Source organism: Rutilus rutilus, assembly GCF_951802725.1.
Source record: "Rutilus rutilus genome assembly, chromosome: 12".
Classification (NCBI taxonomy): domain Eukaryota; kingdom Metazoa; phylum Chordata; class Actinopteri; order Cypriniformes; family Leuciscidae; genus Rutilus; species Rutilus rutilus.
Window position 1 is genome coordinate 21,313,571 of NC_140217.1, and position 24,800 is coordinate 21,338,370.

Sequence of the window (24,800 nt, forward strand, 5' to 3'; positions counted from 1 at the left end):
TTAAGCTGGACTGTGAGGCTATTTTCTTCTGGATCTTTTTTGCATTACTTTCCTGTTATCTCTGTAAAGCTGATTTGAAACAATCTGTATTGTAAAAAAAGCCCTATTTAAATAAATGTGACTTAGTGGTAATATGCAAATTACCCCGCCTCACTCACTCACAGAGATCCACTCGGTCAACTTGAGAAAAACTGCACAATCTGTATCACTCTTTACAACGTCGGACACATAACGTTAATTAATATGATTAGCCTTTTGCTTGACTATGTTATCAAACAGCTATAATGTGTTGCTTATGTCACACAAACCATGTTTCCGTTCGCCATCTTGGAGTCAGACCGCTGCCTCGTTATATGGCTAAATCTACCCGATTTTTCATTTGCTCATGTTAAAAACACAGCATATACATATAAACAACATTAAAAACTTGATTTTCACATTTTAAATGTGGAGTTAATGTTCACATTCCAATTAAGCCTTTCTTAAAGAGGTCATCAGATGCAAAATTCACTTTTATATGGTGTTTGCATATAAATGTGTCTTTGCAGTGTGTGGACACAACCACCATACAATGAAAAAAATCCATTCACCATTTTTTTTTTTTATCCTCAATAAATCTAAACACTCTCAATCAAGCCGTTTGGATTTTCTGAGCAATATGACATCATATTGCAATGAATGACAATACGAAGGTCACGTGATTCCATAATGACCTTCATTTGGACATACTCATATATTCAGATTTCCTGAAACTGGAATAATTTTTGTCCTGTAAATGTAGATGACAATACATATTCCGAGGTTCATCTGGTCATTTATTCATTAAAAATAAAATAAATACTCTTGTGTGTGAAAACTAGTGACCAAGGTGCCAAGATGACTTAAATGATTTAAAATAAGACATTCCAGCATTAAAATATGTCAAATCAACAAAAAATCGAAATGTTTCTTATTTTAATTCACCTCCTTAACAGCTTGCTTTTTTGAAGAGGAAGATGAGGAATAAGAAGAACCAGGGATCCTACTGTCTTGAAAAAGACTCATTTGTAAAGTGTAATTTCTAGATCATGTCATGTAAATTAATAAAATCATAAAACTCCATGGGCATTTTTATAATTAATATATATGTTTTCTAGTTATATCAAGCTCTAAAATATTGTAGAAAGTTGTAGTTGTAGAAAGTTAAATTGCAATAAATTAAAAAAAATTGAAAAAGTTATTGGGCCTCCCAATATTGTTGTGAAACAAAATGGAGTAAAAAAGTTTGTGAACCACTGACATGAACATTAATTATGATAAATATTCTGAGGTTCATAAGCAATTATACCACAGTTGTGGTCTGTCTTTTCATAAAGCATTAAGAGCCCCCTACTGTTGCCCTGAGTGCTTTCTTTTAAAAGTGCCTCCATGATTTATTTTCATGTCTTGAATCATATTCATGTATTTTCATAACTGTAACCCCATTACGCTTATAAGCAAGGAAGACGGAGCGCAGAAAAAGAATAAACTCAGCACAGGATTTTACAGATTTCATCTAATCTGTAAAACACCAACATTTATGATCCTAGTCTTATCAGACGTGTTTCTCTTTTGAAAGGCATCTTTATTATCAGACACCTTACCATACTGTTACAGTATATGATTACTGAGAACACTGTGATTGGACCCACTGGCTTTGCTACTTTATTTCTTTATATCAACAACAACAAGGTCATTGGATAGTCAGATCTGTGCTGTCTGTAGTGTGGGCTAAACCAATGAACTGTCACAATGTAAAGCATGGCATAATATTCACTTATAGATACTGAAGATTCTGATACGTATCTTCAGTTACTAATTAGATCTCAACTAAATTGCTTTTGAAACCTCACACGAAACCACTTTTATTGCCAAAGCATGCAAGTTAGCAGAGCACCCCTCATCTCCCTCCAAATAAAATCCTATCTGACTGAATATGGTTGAATATCCTTACTGTTAGGGGTTAAGATATTCATTATTTAGACTTCTTCATAGGTGAGAGGAAATTTGGGACAGGCACATCCAGATGCTGGGTTCATGCCTTGCTGTACTTCTCCAAACCTCCCCCGCCAGCTCTCTGGAGATTCTCAGGTGATATATTAGCTGACAGTGCAGTTCACAAAAAGTCCTCAGAAACTGGGGCTCTAAGCTGCTTTATTTCAATGAAATGACTGGAGTTGGACTGTTTAATGGTACCTTTAAATCTCATTAGAATTCATAACCTAATTTGTTCTACAATTATTTGCAAGAAAAAGGAGCGGAAGGTACCATTAGTCTTTTTGGTTCTATGACATTAAAATACTTTATTATACAATAATGTTTTCTTGCAGATTATGGTGACAAGTTCATTTGTAATATTATGTGTAAATATAGTAACTGAAATCCAAAGGGCCTGCATTTGCTCTTAAAAAATATTACAGCAAATTTAATATCTATTCTGTTGGGTTTAAATTTTTTATAATATGTGCAAGGCAAATTTATATTTCTCTAATAATCATCATATCTGAACTGCATTAGATGATCTTATTGACTGTTTAGGGTTCTATGAGGGTTGTGGGTATCTCCACCTTAGGATAGCTCCATCGGCACTGGTGCTGACAATATATCTGCTGTTGGGACAGATCCTCACATTTGTGATGCTTCCACTGTGCCCGATGCCAACGTGGGTCACTTCGCCATCAGAATAGAGCCAGAGCCTCAGTAGTTTGTCATCTCCACCTGAAAGAGACGTCTGATGTTTAGCATTAAACTGCAGAAAGCGGCATGAATACGCACTAAAACCAGGAATATTAGATTAGCACCTTATCGTCTCAAACTGTGAAACTCATTTAAAAATAACTGCTGGGATCAGTTTGATTTCTGCAAGTGTTTGGCGAGCAGACATTTATCCAGCTGTTTTGCGAATGATGCTTTTCTGCAGCGTAATACATACTTCTGTTTATATTGTTTATTGTGCCACCTGTTGTTACTGTTACATCTGCCATATGACAGAAGAATGACTCTGTGAAAATAACTCAGCATGAGAAAAGATACTGAAGGTACCTACCAGTCACAAAATATTTTCCCTCCTCAGAAATGTGCATGCCATTTATAGCTCCGGACAAGGAGCCCTCAAGTTCTCGGATTGCAGAACCATCATACACCTCCCAGTAGCCAATCTGTTGAACGGTTAAAGATTGCATGTAAGATGTCTTATCCTGGTCTAAATGGTTTAATGGTGGTGTAACAAACAAATAAATAAGGTTGTTAATAAAATAAAATAAATCACAACGATGGCTGATAAATTTGACTGAATAGCAATCAAAAGTATGAAAAAATAGAGAAAGACAATATAATTTCTCAGCATGCACTCAGATAAGAGAGAAAAATCAAGATGTAATTTGTTATAGTGCAACTTAAGAAAAAACAAATGGCTCTAAGCCTTAGTTGTTCTTTGTCCTGCGCTGTACTCAACAGATATTACATAAATGGAATTTCCGTAGGTCACTTATTGCATTTCAGCAGTAATGGGGATGTTCACTTTTGTAATATGGCTTTGCTTTTTTTTGGATAATTGGATTATTCATTTAAAAAAGGAACAAATAAATGAAAGAAATTCTGATTCTGAATGATTTTCTTTTATTAAAACATCCTGTCCATGTATCAAACTTCATACTTATGAGGCTGTTCAAAACATGTTTAAAAAAAAGAAAGAGAAAAATGATTTATGGCAGAACAATTCTATCAAGTTTTAAGTGCTTTTACCTTTTAAAACTTGATAGAATTGTTCTGTCATAAATAATTTTTCTTTCTTTCTTTTTTTTCAGACAGAGCAGGTCTGGTACGCCTCATTGAGATGGATCTGTCCCAGCAGGCTTTGCGCCAGCATTGGGTATCCGGCATGACCCCAGCATTGTGTCCTTTCAAGTACTGTACCTACTGTGCTGGTTTTGGCTGCTTTTCCTGGACAACAATGGAGTCATATTTGTGTTTGTTTGGCTACAGTCTTGAGTATTATTAATTACTGCTATTAGATGGCTGAAATTGAACCACACACGTTTGTTCGTTATCCAAATGCAGCAAATATTTCATCAAAATGTTATACACGCTCCTTTGATACCATTGTTGATAATAAATTAAGCTACTAGCAAATAATATAAGGTCTTTAAATAAAACATAACATCATGATGTAACATTTTTTACTTTTTTTCCCCCCACAGATGAAATATGAATGAAAGCAATTTTTCCTTTGCTTCTGTGTGATGGACGCATGTACACAGCCGACCATACGTGTTATAATAAGCTCTTTAAATTGACACTGATGCTGTGCCCTAAACTAGCAGATGGACTATTTGGCACAGAGTAGAATGAGCGGATCATACTAAAGTACATCCACAGGAGACTAGGAGAGCTAGTCAGCTAGTTGTTGTGCACACAGTATCTATCTCTGAACATTTTTTCTACTCTCTCACCTATCCATCTCTCTCTCTCTCTCTTTCTGGCCACGTTTCTCTCAAACACATGCCAGTACATCAGTCTAGATCAGTCTAGTCTTGTACCTTTCTGTCAGTGCCACTGGTGATGATCTGGTATTCCTCAGGGTGGTAACATACAACACTGAACAGGGTGTTGGACAAGACCATTTGATTCCTGATGAACCTCCTGAATGGGAAATCAGAAGAACCCAGACAGATAAAGTTAAAGATGACATCAAATAAAATGTTTTTTTTCACAAAGCAAATTAAGTACTCTGAATATTTGGTTCATGTGAAGGTGTATGATTTAAAGGGACAGGTCACCCAAAAATTAAAATTCTGTCATCAATTACTCACTCTCATGTCTATTCACCCAAATATCGGATGCCTCAAAACGTTCGTAACGTAGTCAAATAAATCCATATGAATCGAGTGGTTTAATCCAAGTCTTCTGAAGAGACACTATCACTTTATATGATGAACAGATTTAATTTAGACTTTTATTCACATATAAACACTGATCAGCGAAAATACATAGAGCGCTCAAAAATGGCAAATGGAAGCTCAACCGCATTTCCTTTAGTTTTGGGTGAATAGACTTTCAATAGAGGGACAGAAATTAAAAATCAAAAAGACATTCAAAATATCTTCAATAGACCTTAGTCACCATATTAAATTTAACGCAGATGAAAACAAGGCTGTGAGGGATAGATGTACAGTCTTTACAATGGCACGCACTGTATAAAGGTCCTAGATCATTTTCACAACTCAACTGTTTTATGGAGCTTTTGCCTACTGAAAGTTGTTGTTGTTTTTCCGCAAAGACATTCCGTCAGCTGAACAACTGGTATATTGTTAAACAACAGTACAATCCATTGAACGCACTGTATTTTATCCCTCATAGCCTTTTCATTCCTGTCAAAAATTAAATATGGCACTACCTTGACTAAGGTCTATTGTGTTCCGAAGATTAACGAAAATCGTCATGGAACGTCATCAACGATGATGGTGAGTAACTGACGACACAATTTTCATTTCTGGATGAACTAACCCTTTAACTTTTCAACTAGTGCTGTCAAATCGATTAATCGCATCTAGCATAAAAGTTTGTGTTTACATAATATATGTGTGTATATATATTTATACATGTCTGTGTGTGTGTGTATATATACTGTATACACACACACACACACACACATATATATGTATATATGTGTGTGTGTGTGTGTGTGTGCATATGTATACGCGCACACACACACACATACGCACACACATATATATATATATATATATGATATATATATATATTTATTAGCCTATGTAAACAACATTTTATGTTAGATACAATTAATAGTGTTTAATCGATTTAACAGCACTATTTTCAACACATGACAAGCTTGTGCATAGATTAATAACATGAGGGCAATATCTACGATCTGATGCTCTTCAAACTTACACCAGGTCCCAGATGATGCAGGCTCCATCAGAGCTGGCCGTCACACACTCCTTGTCATTACTCTTGATCTTAATACAGTTAACTGTGGCTTTATGCTCCTTCATGGTCTCAATGAGTCGATAGGATTTCTGGGATATCTCCCAGACTCGCACCTTCATTACAGAGAGATGTCAAGGTTTACATTTATTCTGCATTTATTGTAAGGATGTTTTAGATTACAAACAACCAAAACATCTCTACTTATTATTGCATGGCTCTGTAAAATAGATACTGTAGTAGTGTAATAAAAGCTAAACTGTGTATTTGATTGTTTCCCAAGGAAACTAGTTTCCTACATACACTACTGTTCAAAATTTTGGAGTCTTAAAGGTTTTTTAATGTTTTTGAAAGAAGTCTCCTATGCTCACCAAGGCTGAAACTAAACTGTTTTAATACATTTTAAAATTGTTTCGTTTCACTCCGCAGCCCTTTTTTCCCCTCAAAAAAGGAATTAATTTAATTTTAAAATAATATTTCACAAAAATGTATTTGTTATAATGAATTAGGTAAGTAGCCATGAACTAAGTGGGTTATAGGGTTAGTTCACCCCAAAATGACAATTCTGTCATTAATTACTCACCCTCATTCCACACCCTTTGTTCATCTTCCGAACACAAATTAAGATATTTTTGATGAAATCTGAGAGCTTTCTGACCCCTCCATAGACAGCAAGGCCCAGAAAGGTAGTAAAGACATCGTTAAAATAGTCCATGTGAATACAGTGGTTAAAATGTAATGCTATGAAATGCTAGGAGATCTGTCACAGAAGAGAATAAATTGTTGAATAAAGTTGTTATTTTTGTTTTGTTTGTATAAATATTGCCGTTGCTTCATAACATTACATTTGAACCACTGTAGTCACATGGACTATTTTAAAGATGTCTTTACTACCTTTCAGGGCCTTGAAAGTTGCAATGACATTGCTACTTAATGACAGAATTTTCTTTTTTGGGTGAACTAACCCTTTAATGTCATTTGTTTAATCTAAAAACATGAGCACAGCTCTCAAGAGTGAGTTTATGATGTGTATCTGATACAGCACGTACCTGTCCTTCTCCCCCTCCACTGACAATCCACTTGCAGTCATTGGTTGCTGCTATGGCAGTCACTCCCATACTGTGGGCATCATGAATTATCAGCCTCAGCTTCCCGGTCTCTGGAGTGAACACACGAATCTTCCCATCGTTCCAAGCTGTCAAAAAAGTTATCAAATAAAGAAAGCTGTAACTGCATTGTACTGAACTCCAAACGTGTTAAATGAGTGAATTAATTAGCACGTTCGTGCATAATTCAAACTTTTTATTATTACTAAATACCGGTAAAAAGACCCTGTGAATTAATTATTGGAGTTTAGTGACTCCATGTCTATAAGTTTTGAGGTCATCTGTATTCTAGTGTACTGCAAAAACTGTAAAAAATAAAATAAAATAATACAAAAAAAACTTTCACAAGTAAATAATCCAATAAATCATATTCAAAAAAAAAAAAAAAAAAAAACCTTTACAATGTTAAACATCCATTTATTATATATTATTTAAATTAAAATTATAAATCTAACCAGCATCAAACTAGCAACACCAAGTAGTATCGTGTTTTGTCTGTGTCTTTAGTTAAGATACAGCTTGTACTTTTATTACAGCTTGAACACTCCTGGGCTAAAGAAATGGCTAAACCCTGAGCTTTTAATTGTCTTAACCACAAATTATTGGTCAAGAAATTAGCAAAATGCCATTGCGGTCTGTCATCAAAGACATAATTAAGTTTTTGGCAGAAATTGGAAGTTTGATTCAGTGTGAATCAGCAGATTTGTGTGGAGTGATGAATCACAATGAAACACAAGTTGCATGGTGATGATCCAGAGGGTGTCTTCGAAGATCTGGTGAGAAGTGTAATAAAAAAAAAAAATTATTATTTTTTTTAGAAAAAAAAGAGAAGTGTAATAATAAATGTATCTCTGTTCTCTACCACAGCGAAGCATGAAGAAGAGGTTTCATTGTGTGGGGAGCCTTTTTAGCTGCTGGTATTGGTGAGCTACTTCACTGTGAAAAGTCATTTTAAGCTTTGGAGTACAGGAAAATATTGCAGAATGGCTGGCTTCGTTATCTTAACATGATCAGATGTTATTTTTCAACAAGACAATGCTCCTGCCCAAATTTCAAAGACAACCAAGAAGTGGCTTGAGAACAAGGCCATCAAGGCTCATGTTTTGGCCATGTCAGAGTCCAGATTTGAAGACTATAGTGAATATTTGGTCTCACAAATGAACTCAAACGACCTAGGAGACATTTTTCAACTGCTCATGAACTGTTTAAAGCCATCAACATTGAGTGGAATAACACAGAGGCCTTGTCCACACTGAAAACACATCTTTTTCTCTCACTTTTGGCCTTCCGTCCACACTGAGACTGCGTTTTTAGCAACAAAAACTAAGCTTTTTGAAAATGCTCTCCAAAGTGGATACATTTGAAAACGCCGTTTTTGCGTAGTAGTGGTATTTAAAAACGATGATGTAAGTTTAGTCATGTGACGCATTTTGAACCCATATATATTCATGTTTATACCTGTATTGTGCCTGTTATGTGCTATTCACTTTCACACAGCTGCTAAAATATATTACTTTGCACTCTTCATTTCATAGTCCTGTAAAGATGTAAAGAAAATTCACTCGCATATGCTGTCCTGCGGCAAAACATGAGACCAGTTGCGTTGTAGACCAAACATAAAATGGTGAGTGTGACCTGCACACACTGGTGAATGGTGAGATATTTTGCTAAATAAAATGATCCTGCCAGAAAAATTGCGTGGTAACTTCATTCTGTCTTGTTCTGTCTGTATCATCTAAGTGAGCTTTTATGAGGGTTTACACATGCGCTGTATGGTGAATTTAGAGTTTTCCGACATTTCAGTGTGGATGAGAAACTTTTGGAAAACACTTGAAAACGTTTCAAGTGTTCAAAACGTTTCAAAGTGTTACACACAAAGTCAAACAAAACGTTTCATTCACGCTAATGTGGACGGAGAGCGTTTGAAACCAAAACTCCGTTTTCAAATCTATCCAGATTAATGTAGACGTAGCCTGACTCTTCTTCCTGTAAAAAGATTCTACAAATTGGAGAAGGGTATTCCGTGCTGTTACTTTATCTACAGTAGGTGTGCAAATCTTGCTAATTTCCTGACCAGTGATTTGTGATTAAATACCACTACATATTTTGCCATTTTTGGCTTGGCCACCTTTTTTTTTTTTTGTGCCAAGGAGTGTACAAAAAGTGTTTCAAACGGAAAATACATCAACATAGAAAAGCAACGCTATGCTCCTCAAACCATTTCAACAGGTCATCCTGTATGAGACTGACCACTGAAGATGCTCAGGCCATCTTGCATAAAGCCCAGAGCGTTGCATGTTATGTTGGGCACTGTGATACGCAGAAGTTCCTTGGAGGACTCAGCATGCCACACTCTTATATCATTCTGTGAACAGGTGGCAAAGAGCTCTGACGTCCCACTGTTGAGAGTGATAGAGAGGATTTGCATAAATAGATGGATGTCAATGAATTTTACATAGGCCACCGATACAAAGCTAATGTCTCCCTCTGGTGGCAGAAGAGAGGTGTTCATATGTATTACTCACAAAGGAAAGGCCACATCCTTTACAGAACTGTTATGATTTGTAGCAATGAGCTCTGGTTTGAAGTCAGCATAGCTTAAACTATAGATCTGTGCTGTCTCTGTCCCGACGAAAAACTGATGGCCTTCTCCACGCAGGGCAACTGACGTCACCCCTCCCTCCAACTGAACACTCCTGTCACAAATCATATAGTTAACTGTAATTAGTGGTTGAATGAAAGGAAGGCAGATAGAAACAATAAATAATAACAAATGAGGAAAACAAAGAGCACATAAAAGAAAATAAAAAAACTGAGAAGAGGAAAGAAGAGGAAACCAAGGTTGTTACAGACTTTATGGTTTTGAAATTCCCTCCTGAGCACAAAGTCAACATCCCATCTCCTGATCCAACTAAAATATCACCGGTCTTCAAGACTTTAAGAGAGTTCACTCCCTGCGACAACAAGACAAAGCATTTTAAAATTTCATCCTTTTTTTGTTTTTGTTCAAACTAGTTGTTCAGCTTGTTTTTTGTGTCTCTGTTTAATCATGTTTCTTGGACTGTGTAGTGCAATAAATAATAGCAGTAGTCAAAGAGATAATAAAACAGTCAAAGAGAAATTAAATATTTACAGTGCATTATTTTGAAAACAATTCACATAATGTGCATCAGTGCATTTTTTCAGAAGTCATGCATCTAATGTATAAAGAGGCAACTTAAAAAAAAAAAATTAGTAGGTTCACCTTGCTGAACTTTTGTTTAACAGGTCCACAGCTGTTGAGCAACCTAGTCTTCAGGTTCACTTTCAGAATATCCCCACTTGTAGTTCCACAGTAGAAATAATTATCATCATTTGGGATCTGAAAAACACTTTACGTTTAGTGATGTTTTATATACCAGTTTTAGCCATTCAAAAAAACGTTGAAAACCACCTATGGAATGAGCAGGTAAAAAAAGAAGAAGAGAGAACCAGAACCGGCAGTAGCCGTGATTCTCACTCACCTCAAGGCATTTGACAATTCTCTTAAGCTGTCCAGTCTGACATTCTGTGGGCCGGATCTTTCTGTTGGGTAAATCCAGTTCCCACACACGTAGAGTTCCACTTGGGGGAAAAAACAACAACAAACAAACACACTCTAAATTAACATGTGCAGAAAGCGATAAGCACTTTTTTTCACGCACACACTACATCAATCTGTAGTATATATAGTGCTCAGCTGATTTCTGACTACAGAATATTACATCTATCTATAAATTACAGAAACGTCTGTCTGTCTGTGTGTCTGTCTGTGTGTCTGTCTGTCTGTCTGTCTGTGTGTGTGTGTGTGTGTGTCTGTTAACCGCATATCTCTCGAATCGTTAGTCCGATGGATTTCAAACTCGACAGGTGTCTTGCCACGGGCATGAGTAAGTGCAGTGCCAAGTTTGACGTTGTTTGGATGAGAAATGCAAAAGATATCGTTAAATATATCATTTTTAGAAGGTTGTGGTTTAAAAATAAACATCGGTCAAAGAAGCCCCAAGAAGGTTGTGGTTTAAAAATAAACATTCTGACAATCTGTCAGCTACACTGTTTACTTCTGAATATTATAGTTTGGTTCCAAAACGTGATAAATCCATCTATCTATAAATTACAGAAACATCTGTCTGTCTGTGTGTCTGTCTGTCTGTCTGTGTGTGTGTGTGTCTGTTAACCGCATATCTCTCGAACTGTTAGTCCGATGGATTTCAAATTCGACAGGTGTCTTGCCACGGGCATGAATAAGTGCAGTGCCAAGTTTGATGTTGTTTGGATGAGAAATGCAAAAGATATCGTTAAATATATCATTTTTATAAGGTTGTGGTTTAAAAATAAACATTCTGACATTAGAGGGTTGTATCGGTCAAAGAAGCCCCAAGAAGGTTGTGGTTTAAAAATAAACATTCTGACATAAACACTCAGGCCCCGTCCACACTACTGCGTTTTCGTTTAAAAACGGAGACCTTTTGCTACGTTTGCACCTCCCGTCCACACTAAAACGCCAAAAAAAGGAGACCCAAAACGGAGAAGTTTAGAAACGCTGCCGACCCGTTTTTCGTTTTGAATCTCCGGAGGGCATTTTAGTGTGGACGGGTCAAAACGGAGGACTTTAGAAACGATGACGTAGTAGAGGCTCACGCTCGGATCTATGATTGGGTGTCATCAGTCATGGCGTAGGCTATATCTTTTCTAGCAGCTGTTGTGCAAGTAAATTCTGCATTTTACAATGCTAACTGCCTACATGCGCCGGAGGCAAGCTATTATTCGAGCGATCTGTGACAATTCCCGGTAAAATAGTGACAATGTTTTCAGTCGTTTTAATGTGGACGGAGATCAATTCTAATACGCAGCTAAAACGCTGGTGTGGACGGAGATCGTATTCGTTTTAATTCTCCGTTTCTAAACGAAAACGCAGTAGTGTGGACGGGGCCTCAGTCAGCTACACTGTTTACTTCTATATATTATAGTTTGGTTCCAGAACGTGATAAATCCATTTAGATTAATTTGAGTAAAAATGTGTTTTCTTTACCAAGAAAGTGGCAAGATGAAAACCACTATTTTCTGTTTCAAACTTTCACATAGCATCTTTAGGTTAAAATAACATAACAAATTCAAATCTTTTTTCCCCCAAAAATGCAATAATTTCCCCCAAAAAATGCAATAAATTCATGACACTTTTTTTTTTTTTTCAAAATGCAATTAATCCATTGAATCAATATAAAAGTATTTTTTTATCATATTGAAACTGTTGGAATCAGCCATCGCTAAGAAATATCTTCTGAACTTTTTTGACGGCAATCAGCTCACAAAAACTGATTTTGCACGGGCACTTTGCACTGCTCCCTGAATCGACGCGCTTATTCATTTGTGGATGTTAAGTGAATCTGTAAGTCAGCTATGCTGTTTACTTCTGAATATTATATTTCATTCAGGTGCGCTTAACGTTATCGCTACTGTGTAATAGTAGCCTATGCTATTCACCAACTAAACATATCCTATTCAATGTGTTCACAGTCTCTTTCACGGGCATCATTTGTAGTAGCCTATTCACAAACTGTTTGCTCAAGCATAGCGTTTTCTCAGAGTTCACTTTGTGCTTTCTACCATGCACAAATAAAATTGTCACTGAACTTTTGCTGTGTAATTGTAACAATGAGCACTCAAACACACCAAACCAACAATTACTAAAAACACACACGGCAAAAATAGCTCTTTAGAAGGAGCATAATTTCCACACTGATTTTTCACGGGTATTTTGCACTAGTAAATATATAAATTACATAATTGTGCAAAAGGTATGTTAGACTCTTCACCAAATAATATGCTTACTTTTATCTTTTGCTTTGGTGTGCCAGTATAGGAAATATTTGTTTGCATTTCAAATGTTCATTTTGGTTTTAAATTTAATAATCAATTGAGATTTTTGTATGCACAACAATCTCATGATTTAATGTGACATTAAGTGTGTGTGTACCAACATTATTATTTTTAATGTTTTTGAAAGAAGTCTCTTATGCTCATCAAGCCTGCATTTATTTGAAAAAATAAAGAAAAAACAGTAATATTGTGAAATATTATTACAGTTTAAAATAATGGTTGTCTATTTTAATATGCTTTTAAAATATAATTTGTTTCCGTGATGCAAAGCTGAAGTTTCATCAGCCATTACTCCAGTCTTCAGTCACATGATCCTTCAGAAATCATTTGAATATGCTGATTTATTATCAATGTTGGAAACAAAAGTGCTGCTTAATATTTTTTTACAACATATGATACTTTTTTCAGGATTCTTTGATGAATAAAAAGTAAAAAAAGAAAGAAAAAAGAACAGCATTTCTTTGAAATAGAAATTAAATTTTTTTTTTTAACAATATACACTACCAAAAGTTTAGGGTCAGTATTTTTTTTTCTTTCTTTTTTTGAAAGAAATTAATACTTTTATTCAGTAAGGATTTGTTAAATTTATAATAAAGATTTATATTGTTAGAAACTTTTCTATTTTAAATAAATGCTGTTCCCTTTCAGTCGGGTAACGTTCGACTTAGTCGATCGTACCGACTGATGGGATCACGCCAGGGAGCCAGATGTCTTTGATATAGTATACAAATCAAGCCAAATGAGCGCAATCCACGCCCCGCCCTGCAGCGTGGGTATAACAGGGAAGTGGATGCACCCACCATTCTTTTTTTTTTCGCTGAGGAGCCGAGCGGAACCCGGTCAGCGGTGGTCCAGTAATAGTGGCAAGGGGACTAAGTCTCCGTTCCCTCCTTCAGGGAACGAGGGTTACATTGGTAACCGAGACGTTCCCTTTCAGTCGGGTAACGTTCGACTTAGTCAATCGTACCGACTGATGGGATCACGCCAGGGAGCCAGATGTCTTCGATATAGTATACAAATCAAGCCAAATGAGCTTTGGCAGGTGCGCAATCCACGCCCCGCCCTGCAGCACGGGTATAACAGGGAAGTGGATGCACCCACCATTCATTCTTTTCACTTCGGAGCCGATCGGTTGTTATGTCGATATCTCTGAAAGTGTACTTTAATAACAAGCCTGTGTGTGTCGGCACTTCTGTTGGAAGCTCTCCCAGTGCTGACGTTACAGCGTGTGGCAGCGGTGATCGCGAGCTTCTGAATCTCTTAACTGCTGTTCTCACAGCAACCTTTGTGTTTGTTGGCTGACGGTCGGTTAAAGGGCGAGGAAAGTGAGTGCTTCACTGACGGGGTTTCCAGTCAGTGTCGCCGCGGACATCCCTGTGTGCTCCAGCACTGGTGAAGGGCGTTATTCCATATAAAACAATCCAGGACGTGCAAAAGGGTAGGCCAGACTGTCAGCTCATGGGTGAGCTCTGTAAGGCAACCGATTTGGCTCTTCGGAGCACAAGTGTGGCAACCTGCGCGATCGGTCTGGCAATGTCCACTCTGGTGGTTCAGCAGCATGATTATTGGCTCGGTCTGGTTGATATGGAGGATGCGGATAAGGTTCGGATCCTGGACTCCCCAATTTCCCAGATGGGGTTGTTCGGCGACGCTACAGTGGGTGGTGCCCAACAGCCTTCTGTAGCTCAGTCGCAGGTGGAGGAAGCCCGACACACCCTGCCGCGAAGGCCTGCTGAGCTAGCAGTCACTCCACCAGCACGTCGCAGAGGGCGCCCCCCTAAGGCAGCTCAGCCTGTTAGGCCCCCGCCACAGCTCGGGCCTCAGCATAGAGCTAGCCGTAGGCAGGCTGCCCAGCCTGTGTCAGATCTTGCCAGTCCAGGAGGCAGGAGTAAGCGTCCCTGATACAGGCCACCCAGGGTTGGGGACGAAAGTTTCTCTGGTGGTTGTTGTTCCACCATTGTCTCTCCGGAGTACAGTGGTTTCCGAATCGCCAAAGGGACAGAAATTCTCAACCCTGGGTTTCAAGAGGTTCAGATTATCAGACACCCCAGATCAGTCTGGCCTGCCTCAATCCCCTCGTGTCGCCAGTTGGCAGATGAGTACGGTTCAAGGACCCAGGTTTGCCTCCTCCCGTACTCAATGCCACCAAGTGGAGGCAGGTTCGTGTGATACATACACAGACCCCCTCCAAGACAGGTTGGGGGGCCACGCACAACGGGTATGCAGTAGCAGGACGCTGGACAGGTCCTCAGCTGCATTGGCATATCAATTGTTAGCGAGTTGTTAGCGGTACTACTTGCTTTGAGACGCCTCAAAACGCCGCTGCTCGGCAAGCATTTACTGGTCAGATCGGACAATACCACGACCGTGTCATACATCAACAAGCAAGGTGGTGCACGTTCACGTCATCTGACACAACTCGCCCGCCTCCTCCTTTGGTGGAGTCAGAAGCATCTGAGGTCGCTTCGTGCCATTCATATTCCAGGTCTGCTCAATCGTGCCGCTGACAGGCTCTCACGACAGCAAATAAAGCCTACGGAATGGCGACTCCACCCCCAGTCGGTTCAGCTGATCTGGGATCGTTTCGGGTCCGCACAGGTAGACCTGTTTGCCTCTCCAGAAACGACCCACTGCCAGTTGTTTTATTCACTAACCAAGGACTCTCTAGGTGTGGATGCACTGGCACACAGCTGGCCGACGGGTCTACGCAAGTATGCGTTTCCCCCGGTGAGCCTAATTCCACAGTTACTGTGCAGAGTCAGGGAGGAAGAGGAGCAGGTCTTGCTAGTTGCCCCTTATTGGCCCAACTGGACCTGGTTCTTCAAACTTATACTCCTCTCTTCAGCCCCTCCCTGGCCCATCCCCCTGAGGGAGGACCTTCTCTCTCAGGGGCAGGGCACCATTTTGCACCCACGTCCAGACCTGTGGAGACTCCAGGTCTGGTCCTTGGATGGGAAGTGGAGGTTCTGAGGGGTCTACCACAAGCTGTCGTAGACACTATCACCTCTGCTAGAGCCCCCTCCACAAGACTGGCTTATGCATCGAGGTGGAACCTGTTTGTCGATTGGTGTTCTTCTCACGGAGAAAACCCCAGAGTTTGTTCCGTCGGATCGGTGCTTTCTTTCCTGCAAGAGGGGTTGGAGCGAGGGCTGTCTCCCTCCACCCTCAAAGTGTATGTTGCCTCTATTGCCGCACATCACAATGCAGTTGGTGAGAAATCCCTGGGGAAGCACAATCTGATCGTCAGGTTCCTTAAGGGAGCAAGGAGGTTGAACCCTCCTCGCATCTCTTCCAAACCCTCTTGGGCAGAGATGGGGGACTCGAGTCACATGACTTGACTCGAGTCAGACTCGAGTCGCAAATTTAAGGACTTGAGACTTGCTTGACTAAATTAAGAAAATGACTCGACTTGACTTTGACTTGAGATCCAATGACTCGAGACTTGACTTGACTTGAACTGTATGACTCGAGAATGACTTGATATACATTTTTATATAAATCATCGCAACATCAATTGATGAACAAAATGAAAGCAACGGAACCATTGACGCCAGTCATCAGATTCTGATCGTTTGCGTGACGCTGCACAAGCACAGAAAAAACACATCGCGGTGAGCGCGCTAGATATAAAAACACAAGGCATCGTTGTCCCATGGCATCTCCCAGCATCGTTTCTTTTTGGATATAAAGACTAAAATTGACCATATTCATACAAGAAGATTTGCTGTACGCATAATAACTGGCAAGGGATATCGGACGACCATCACAAGCTCGAACAGTCGAACTTCATTCACCACGTCTAAAAGTAAGCTATGGCTTGTTTAACCTGTTTGTTAATTTGACTTTCTTTAAAACTAAATCTTTAAATCTAGAGAGAATATTGGTAAAAACAGCATGCCTCTTTATACACAATTATGTTTTCAAATGTAGCTTAATGTTGTCAATATTCAAATGATAATTAATGATGGCATATGTTTTGTATATGTCACGATCGCTAGCGGAGAAATGGGTGGATCCAAATGCAGCAACACAGTACTCAGGGCAGTCCAAATCATCGTCATCCATGAATGAATGAATGAATGAGGCATTTATATAGCGCTTTCATATGTACTACTGTACACCCAAAGCGCTTTACAATCATATCAGGGGATCTCTCCTCAACCACCACCAGTGTATAGCATCCACTTGGATGATGCGACGGCAGCCACAGTACAACGGCGCCAGTGCGCTCACCACACACCAGCTATAGGTGGAGAGAGGAGAGAGTGAGAGTGATAGAGCCAATTCAATGGAAGGGGATTATTAGAAGGCCATGATTGTTAAGGGCCAATGGGTGGAATGTGGCCAGGACACCGGGGTTACACCCCTACTCTTTACGAGAAGTGCCATGGGATTTTTAATGACCACAGAGAGTCAGGACCTCGGTTTTACGTCTCATCCGAAGGACGGTGCTCTTTGACAGTATAGTGTCCCCGTCACTACACTGGGGCGTTAGGACCCACACAGACCACAGGGTGAGCACCCCCTACTGGCCTCACTAACACCTCTTCCATGCAAGCGTCTAAGTTATAATAATCAGAATCGTAGTCGTCCATGCCAGTGTCGAAAACCATTTAATCTGTCAGAATAACAATAAAACAAAACAAGCAAGAACAAAAACGAGAACAGACTAGAAACAGACCTTGGTGTAGACGTGTGACATACAATAATGACTCCGTACATGAACTAACACAAACAGGGTATATATGCACAGACACTAACAACATAATTGGGAACAGCAGGGAATAATCACCAGTGATGGGACCAACCAGGATTATGGGAAATGTGGTTCCAGGATGAATGGAAACAGGAAGGAAGGGACCCCTAGTGGACACCCAGTGGAAACACAACAGACACTGTGACATAACCCCCTCCTTACGGAGCGGCTACCAGAAGCTCCATAATAGCAAACAAAAATCAAACAAAAAGTCCAGGAGGGAGGTGGAACTGTGGGGGATCAGGGGGAGGGACGGAGGGCCAGGACCATGGGAGGGAATGAACACTGGGGGTGACAGTTCATCGGGCGGCCTGGGCGGAGACGACCCTTCAGGCGGCCAGGGCGGAACAGATAGTCCATCAGGCGGTCTGGGCGGAGATGACCCTTCAGGTGGCCACGGCGGAGACGACCCTTCAGGAGGCCACGGCGGAGACTCTCCCTCAGGCGGCCAGGGCGGAGTAGATCGTGCAGGCAGCCAGGGCTGAGACGACCCCTCGGGCGGCCATGGCGGAGACGACCCCTCGGGCGGCCAGGGCGGAGACGACCCTTCGGGCGGCCACGAAACAGGCACCGGCTCAGGAAAAGACACCACCGGCTCAGGAACAGAGAACACCGGCTCAGACACCACCGGCTCAGGAACAGATACCACCGACTCAGAAACAGACACCACCGGCTCAGGAACTGGAACAGACACCACTGGCTCAGACACCACTGGCTCAGGAACTGGAACAGACACCACTGGCTCAGGAACTGGCACCACCGACTCAGGCACTGGAACTGACATCACCGGCTCAGGCTCAGGAACAGACACCACCGGCTCAGGCTCAGGAACAGACACCACCGGCTCAGGCTCAGGAACAGACACCACCGGCTCAGGCTCAGGAACAGACACCACCGGCTCAGGCTCAGGAACAGACACCACCGGCTCAGGCTCAGGAACAGACACCACCGGCTCAGGCTCAGGAACAGACACCACCGGCTCAGGCTCAGGAACAGACACAGGCTCGACGGCGGCCATCTTGTCAGGGGACACAGGCTCGGCGGCGGCCATCTTGTCCGAAGACACAGGCTCGGCAGGCATGACGTGAACAGGCTCGGCGGCGGCCATCTTGTCCGAAGACACAGGCTCGGCAGGAATGACGTGAACAGGCTCGGCGGCAGCCATCTTGTCCGAAGACATAGGCTCGGCAGGCGTGACGTGAACAGGCTCGGCGGCGGCCATCTTGTCCGAAGACACAGGCTCGGCAGACGTGACGTGAACACTCTCGGCGGCGACCATCTTGTCCGAAGACCCAGGCTCGGTAGGCGTGCTGTGCTTCCTCCACGCATGCAGTACCGCCACTGCATAGAAGAGGAAGACCGCTCTCTTGGTCGTGGCAGGACTGATGGTGGGCGGCTCCGAGATGATCTCAGGGATGACAGCGAGCTGCTCGGAGGGGGCGGCCTCCGGGACCACCGGAACTGGGACCACCGGACTCGGGACCACCGGACTCGGGACCACCGGACTCGGGACCACCGGAACAGGGACCACCGGAACAGGGACCACCGGACAGGTCATTGAGGAGGCCTTTCTCTTCCTCCTCCGTCTCCGGACCACCGGAACTGGGACCACCAGAACGGGAACCACCGGAACAGGGACCACCGGAACTGGGACCACCGGACTCGGGACCACCGGAACTGGGACCACCGGAACTGTCACGGAGGAAGTCTTCCTCCTCCTCCGTCGTCCCTTCTGGCAAGGTGCAGGTTCAGGACGGGACAGGACCCGCGGCGAAGGGTGTTCTGGGCCGCGTATCACTGAACCATGGTCGAAGGAAGACTGAAGTAGAGGCTGGGTCCGGGGCTCACCTCTAGTACTTCCTCCTCTGCGAGCTCCACGGGTCCCCGAAAATCGGGCCAACCGCTCTCCTCTAAAAGACTCTCTGTCGTCGAACGAAAGGTCTTTAGGAACCCTGAGCGTCATGGCCTCCTCCCTTTGACGGACCACAAATGCAAAAGCCTGCAAAATGTTCATGCTGCTGGATCCATTTTGTGACGGAGTCATTCTGTCACGATCGCTAGCGGAGAAATGGGTGGATCCAAATGCAGCAACACAGTACTCAGGGCAGTCCAAATCATCGTCATCCATGCAAGCGTCTAAGTTATAATAATCAGAATCGTAGTCGTCCATGCCAGTGTCGAAAACCATTTAATCTGTCAGAATAACAATAAAACAAAACAAGCAAGAACAAAAACGAGAACAGACTAGAAACAGACCTTGGTGTAGACGTGTGACATACAATAATGACTCCGTACATGAACTAACACAAACAGGGTATATATGCACAGACACTAACAACATAATTGGGAACAGCAGGGAATAATCACCAGTGATGGGACCAACCAGGATTATGGGAAATGTGGTTCCAGGATGAATGGAAACAGGAAGGAAGGGACCCCTAGTGGACACCCAGTGGAAACACAACAGACACTGTGACAGTATAACATTTGCCACATTTCTTTCCAATCATGCTTTATAGCCAAATATGTCGTTCTTTCCAATGACAAAAAACAACATAAAAAATGTTAATGTTTTGTCATGTTTTATGTTTCTTTTAAAGCAGGGTTAGATGTTATCAGGGGGTCGGGGGCAAAATGCCAGCAGAATTAATATATAACCCAAAATTCAAAATGTGGTGGAAAAATTGCTCTAGTATGAGTTATTTTTTTAATTAGCCTAGGCGGATTTAACTTCATATTTAAAATATATATAACTTATATAAAGGGGATGCCAGTTTGAAGAATACCATTTGGTGGCATAGGAACCATTATACTTTTTGTGAATTGTTTTAATACCTTTTAATGGTCTTCTGCAATGTTTGAGGCATATTTATTTTTTCATGATTTAATGTTGGCCTAATTTCAGTTACATTTACATTTTAGGCTATGTAGTTTGAAATTTTATTTATTTTTTAGATTTTTATTGTAGTAACCACTCAGCTGTATGTGGAAATACATATTTAAAAAAAAAAATGTTGCAAATAAAACCATAGTCCACAACTTCTGTAGTTTTAACTTATTTTAATATATAAATTCAGTGAAATCATCAAACGTTTGAATGACTTGCCGGTGACTTGTGACCCAAGCTACGACTTGACTTGACATAAAGCAGTGACTTGACTTGACTTGACTTGCTTTTCTCAAAATTGACTTGGACTTGCTTGAGACTTGAAGGTTGAAGACTTGAGACTTGCTTGTGACTTGCACATGTGTGACTTACTCCCACCTCTGCTCTTGGGACCTATCTCTGGTGTTAACAGCACTTCAGAGACCTCCCTTTGAGCCCCTGCGGACAGTGGAGTTAAAAATTCTGTCTCTCAAGACAGTTCTCTTGCTTGCACTGGCTTCTATCAAGAGGGTAGGGGACCTGCACGCTTTCTCGGTAGACGAATCGTGCCTGGAATTCAGGCCGGCTGACTCTCAGGTGACACTGAGACCTTGGCCCGGATATGTGCCGAAAGTTCCCACTACTCCCTTTCGAGATCAAGTGGTGAACTTGCAAGCGCCGCCCCTGGAGGAGGCAGACTCAACCCTAGCTTTTCCGCGCCTTACGGACTTATCTGGACAGAACGCAAAGCTTTAGAACCTCAGATCAGCTCTTCATCTGTTTCGGAGGCCTGCAGAAAGGGAAGGCAGTCTCTAAGCAAAGGCTGGCCCACTGGATAGTGGATGCCATCATCTTGGCGTACGATACCCAAGGTGTACCTTGTCCCCCAGGGCTGCATGCCCACTCCACCCGGAGTGTTGCTGCTTCCCGGGTGCTGGCGCAGGGTGCCTCGCTGGCAGATGTTTGTAGAGCTGTGGGTTGGGCGAGACCTAATACGTTTGCTAGGTTTTATAGCTTACGTGTTGAGCCAGTAGCTTCTCAGGTGCTCTCTTCAAATAGAGGGCACCTTTGAGTCAAGCACGCTCATGTCGGCTTGCGTATTCGCCCAGGCCATATGTGTATTCTCACAATAACCCCCCACACAATAATGATTTCTGAAGGATCATGTGACACTGAAGACTGGAGTAATGGCTGATGAAAATTCAGTTTTGCATCACAGAAATAAATTATGTTTTAAAGTATATTAAAACAGAAAACCATTGTTTTAAATTGTAATATTATTAATTATGTGTGTTTTTTATCAAATAAATGCAGACTTGATGATCATAAGAAACATTAAAAATGTTTCATATAGGCCTATGAATCAAAACATCATATGATCGTTCAGAAATCATTTAATGTGAGATTAAGTGTGCATCATTATACTAAAAATTATTGGTATCTCTAAAAAAATATCTCACAAAATTGGACTTACCTTCCAGCTGAGACAAAGATTTCATCATTCAGGTTGGTGAACTCAATGGCGAAGCAGTGACCAGCACTCTGTGCTGAAGCAGGACTGCCACATATAGCCTTCTTACTCTCGATGTTCCACACCACGATACTAAAACCATAACGTAAACATGCTAAGAAATGACTTTCTAATGTACATCTAGATTAATTAATATAAAAGAAATATATATATTGCCTAATCAAACCACAAGAGGTGAGAAACCAAACCGAAATATGCAATGGGAAATCAATTTAAGATCACTGCAATAAGAAGTATCTTACCTGCCATCATCCTGTCCACCCAGAGATACCAGATACTTGTCATTTGGGGAGAAGCTAAGATCTTCAACTTTAGCTTTATGGAGCTCAAGGCGCGCATAAATCTCCTTCTTCTCATAGTCCCAGATAATAACATCAGCCTGCAGTGAGAAATGATCATCTCATTCCAAGGTTATAAGAATGGACTACTAAGGGAGCCCTGTCTTACAGTAAAACAAAGCATCTGCCAGTATATATGTGAATAAATTGTGTTTTCCTACTTTTATTGCTCCAGCTCACCTTAAAACCCATGAAAGTGACCTGTCCAGATGCAATATAGCGCCCACTTTTAGACACAGAAATGCAAGAGACGTTGTTCGTGTGGCCATGAAGGAAATCCTGTTTTCCACTTCTCAGACTCTTAATAATAACAGTGCAGCCAAGAGGATAAATAATATGTTCTCTGTCTGGATGCACTTTGAGTCCAGAAAACACATGCCCTGGATAAACAATGTAGATGCTTTGATACCGTTGAATTACTTTCATCTTAGCAAATACCGAGTTTTTAAACTTAAATTTTAAAGACCAAACAATCAAATGAGAGATTGTTCACAGTTCACCTTACCATTAAACCCAATAACAGCCTCTAATGCGAGCTGAGGGACTTCTTGCGTGTCTTCTGCCATCGTGATACAACTTGCAGCTTCGGATGTGTGTTGAAAACGGTTGAAAATGGTGCTGGCTTCGGGAGCTAAACACACGTATCTAGGCAACAGTGGCACGCTGTGTTTGGACTCGTTGCTCAGTAGCGTAAAGAGAGTTAATTTCAGTGAATCGATTCTCTTTACATCCGAAGCTGCAAGTTGTATCACGATGGCAGAAGACACGCAAGAAGTCCCTCAGCTCGCATTAGAGGCTGTTATTGGGTTTAATGGTAAGGTGAACTGTGAACAATCTCTCATTTGATTGTTTGGTCTTTAAAATTTAAACAATACTCTCGGTATTTGCTAAGATGAAAGTAATTCAACGGTATCAAAGCATCTACATTGTTTATCCAGGGCATGTCATGTGTTTTCATTTGAATCGATTCAGTGAAATTAACTCTCTTTACGCGAACTGTTTTTTTTTATTTATTTTTTTTTAGAAGACACAAAAAATCAGTCAGAATTCCTGAGTAGAATGTTGCAGCTTTTTTTGTTTTTGTTTTTTGTTTTTTTGTTATTAATTATGATGTCTAAATAATTTAAGTCTAAATAACTGTCGGCTACTGCCATAGGGCTACTGCAGGCACGGCGTCATGGGTGGCCCACCCACTTTTCAACAGGCCCACAAAAAAAAAAAAAAATTAATAATTTATATATTCTAATTTTGTCAAGAATTATAAAAAATCGTCAATAAGCTCATAATTTGTACTAAAATAGTCTAAACGTTTAGTTTTAAAAACTATTTTAAAAAGCTGGCTGTCTATTTTGATGTTTCTGCGCAAGTTCAGCAGACGGTTCGGGTTTGTTCCGATCAGAGCTCGTGAGCGGAGAGCGCATTTCTGATCATTCCGTAGGGTCGCTCGCTCAACCCAGAATGGCCTGCTGGTTCGAAAATATGTGGAATAAGGGCTACCTCAGACTAATTTTTTTTATTTTTTTTTAGTCGACTAGTAGTTGTTCATTTAAGCCAAACTTACAAAAAAGTTTAAGGTTTGTCTTTTGCATTAGTATTAAACATAAAACTGCAAATCATGCATTGTTTTATTTGAGTAATTTTTACTTCTTCCAAGGCCTGTCAAAACCATTATAAAATCAGTATTAGGCCTACTCCTGCAGTTTAGTAGTTGTTAAATACATTTTGCGCATGTAAAGTTGTCATGTCAACAGTATGATGTCGACAGTATAGGCTATATTTATGAAATACCCACACAATTCTTATTGACTGCTGTTCATGGTGATTTTTCTATTTTGGAGCAGACGCTAGTCACTGTGTTATTTCATTACATGAGGTCTGAGATGAATCACTCTTATCATTGCCCAAAATATTTGTAGGAACTGAAGCAGTCATCAGGTGTGGAGACCAAGTCAGGGGACACAGTTGCAAGAAACTGGAAATGGTTTGAGCTGATGAATGAAGCAATTGGTTGGAAGCTGTCTCTGATTTCTTCAGCATCCCCTAATTGTAGTTCCACAGAGCTGCTTGAAACAGATGAGAGCGACCCGGGGTTTAGCCCCTTACCACCAAAAAGGCAGCATAAGGATCCAGTTTTGGAGTTCCTGGAGAGAGAGGCAGAGAGGTCTGAGGCCTGGGAGAGGAAAGCAGAGGCAAGAGAGGAGAAGTTACTAAACCTGCTGGAGAGAATTGTTGATAAGATGTAAATGTGTAAAAGAAAAAGAAACATACCTTGGGCAGGGTGTTGTTTTCATATTCTTATTGTTGCAAGTGATAGAACTTAAATGTTGGTTTACAGTTGACT

General features: G+C 40.9%; 2 protein-coding genes across 3 annotated transcripts in view; one reads left to right on the forward strand and one right to left on the reverse strand.

Annotated features, from left to right (window-relative positions):
- stx8 (syntaxin 8) overlaps positions 1 to 24,800 on the forward strand; it is a 614,579-nt gene that overhangs the window by 517,618 nt on the left and 72,161 nt on the right. The gene's annotated exons all lie outside the window — the stretch shown is intronic.
- On the reverse strand, positions 1,157 to 23,040 carry cfap52 (cilia and flagella associated protein 52). Of its 2 annotated transcripts, none has more exons than XM_084426361.1 (14): positions 22,965 to 23,040; positions 22,640 to 22,839; positions 22,364 to 22,500; positions 22,065 to 22,193; positions 10,574 to 10,673; positions 10,315 to 10,431; positions 9,924 to 10,024; positions 9,596 to 9,766; positions 9,321 to 9,469; positions 7,014 to 7,159; positions 5,929 to 6,080; positions 4,557 to 4,659; positions 3,065 to 3,176; positions 1,157 to 2,736 (listed from the first exon to the last, which is right to left on the reverse strand). In XM_084426361.1, the coding sequence occupies exons 1-14, from the start codon at positions 23,023 to 23,025 to the stop codon at positions 2,561 to 2,563; spliced, it is 1,854 nt and encodes a 617-aa protein (XP_084282487.1). In that variant the 5' UTR covers positions 23,026 to 23,040; the 3' UTR covers positions 1,157 to 2,560. The 2 variants fall into 2 exon arrangements, with proteins under 2 accessions (XP_084282487.1, XP_084282488.1); XM_084426362.1 differs by having other exon boundaries at positions 22,640 to 22,759; positions 22,965 to 23,021.

Bases quoted from the DNA above. Each gene is read 5' to 3' on its own strand.
- cfap52 (XM_084426361.1), bottom strand. From the start codon at position 23,025: ATGGCAGAAGACACGCAAGAAGTCCCTCAGCTCGCATTAGAGGCTGTT. The intron at 9,470-9,595 runs GTGAGTAATACA...CACTCTCAACAG, and splicing joins AAGGATGTGGCCTTTCCTTT to TGGGACGTCAGAGCTCTTTG. The intron at 7,160-9,320 runs GTCAGTCTCATA...CTTTTTTGACAG, and splicing joins TGGCCTGAGCATCTTCAGTG to CTTGGAACGATGGGAAGATT.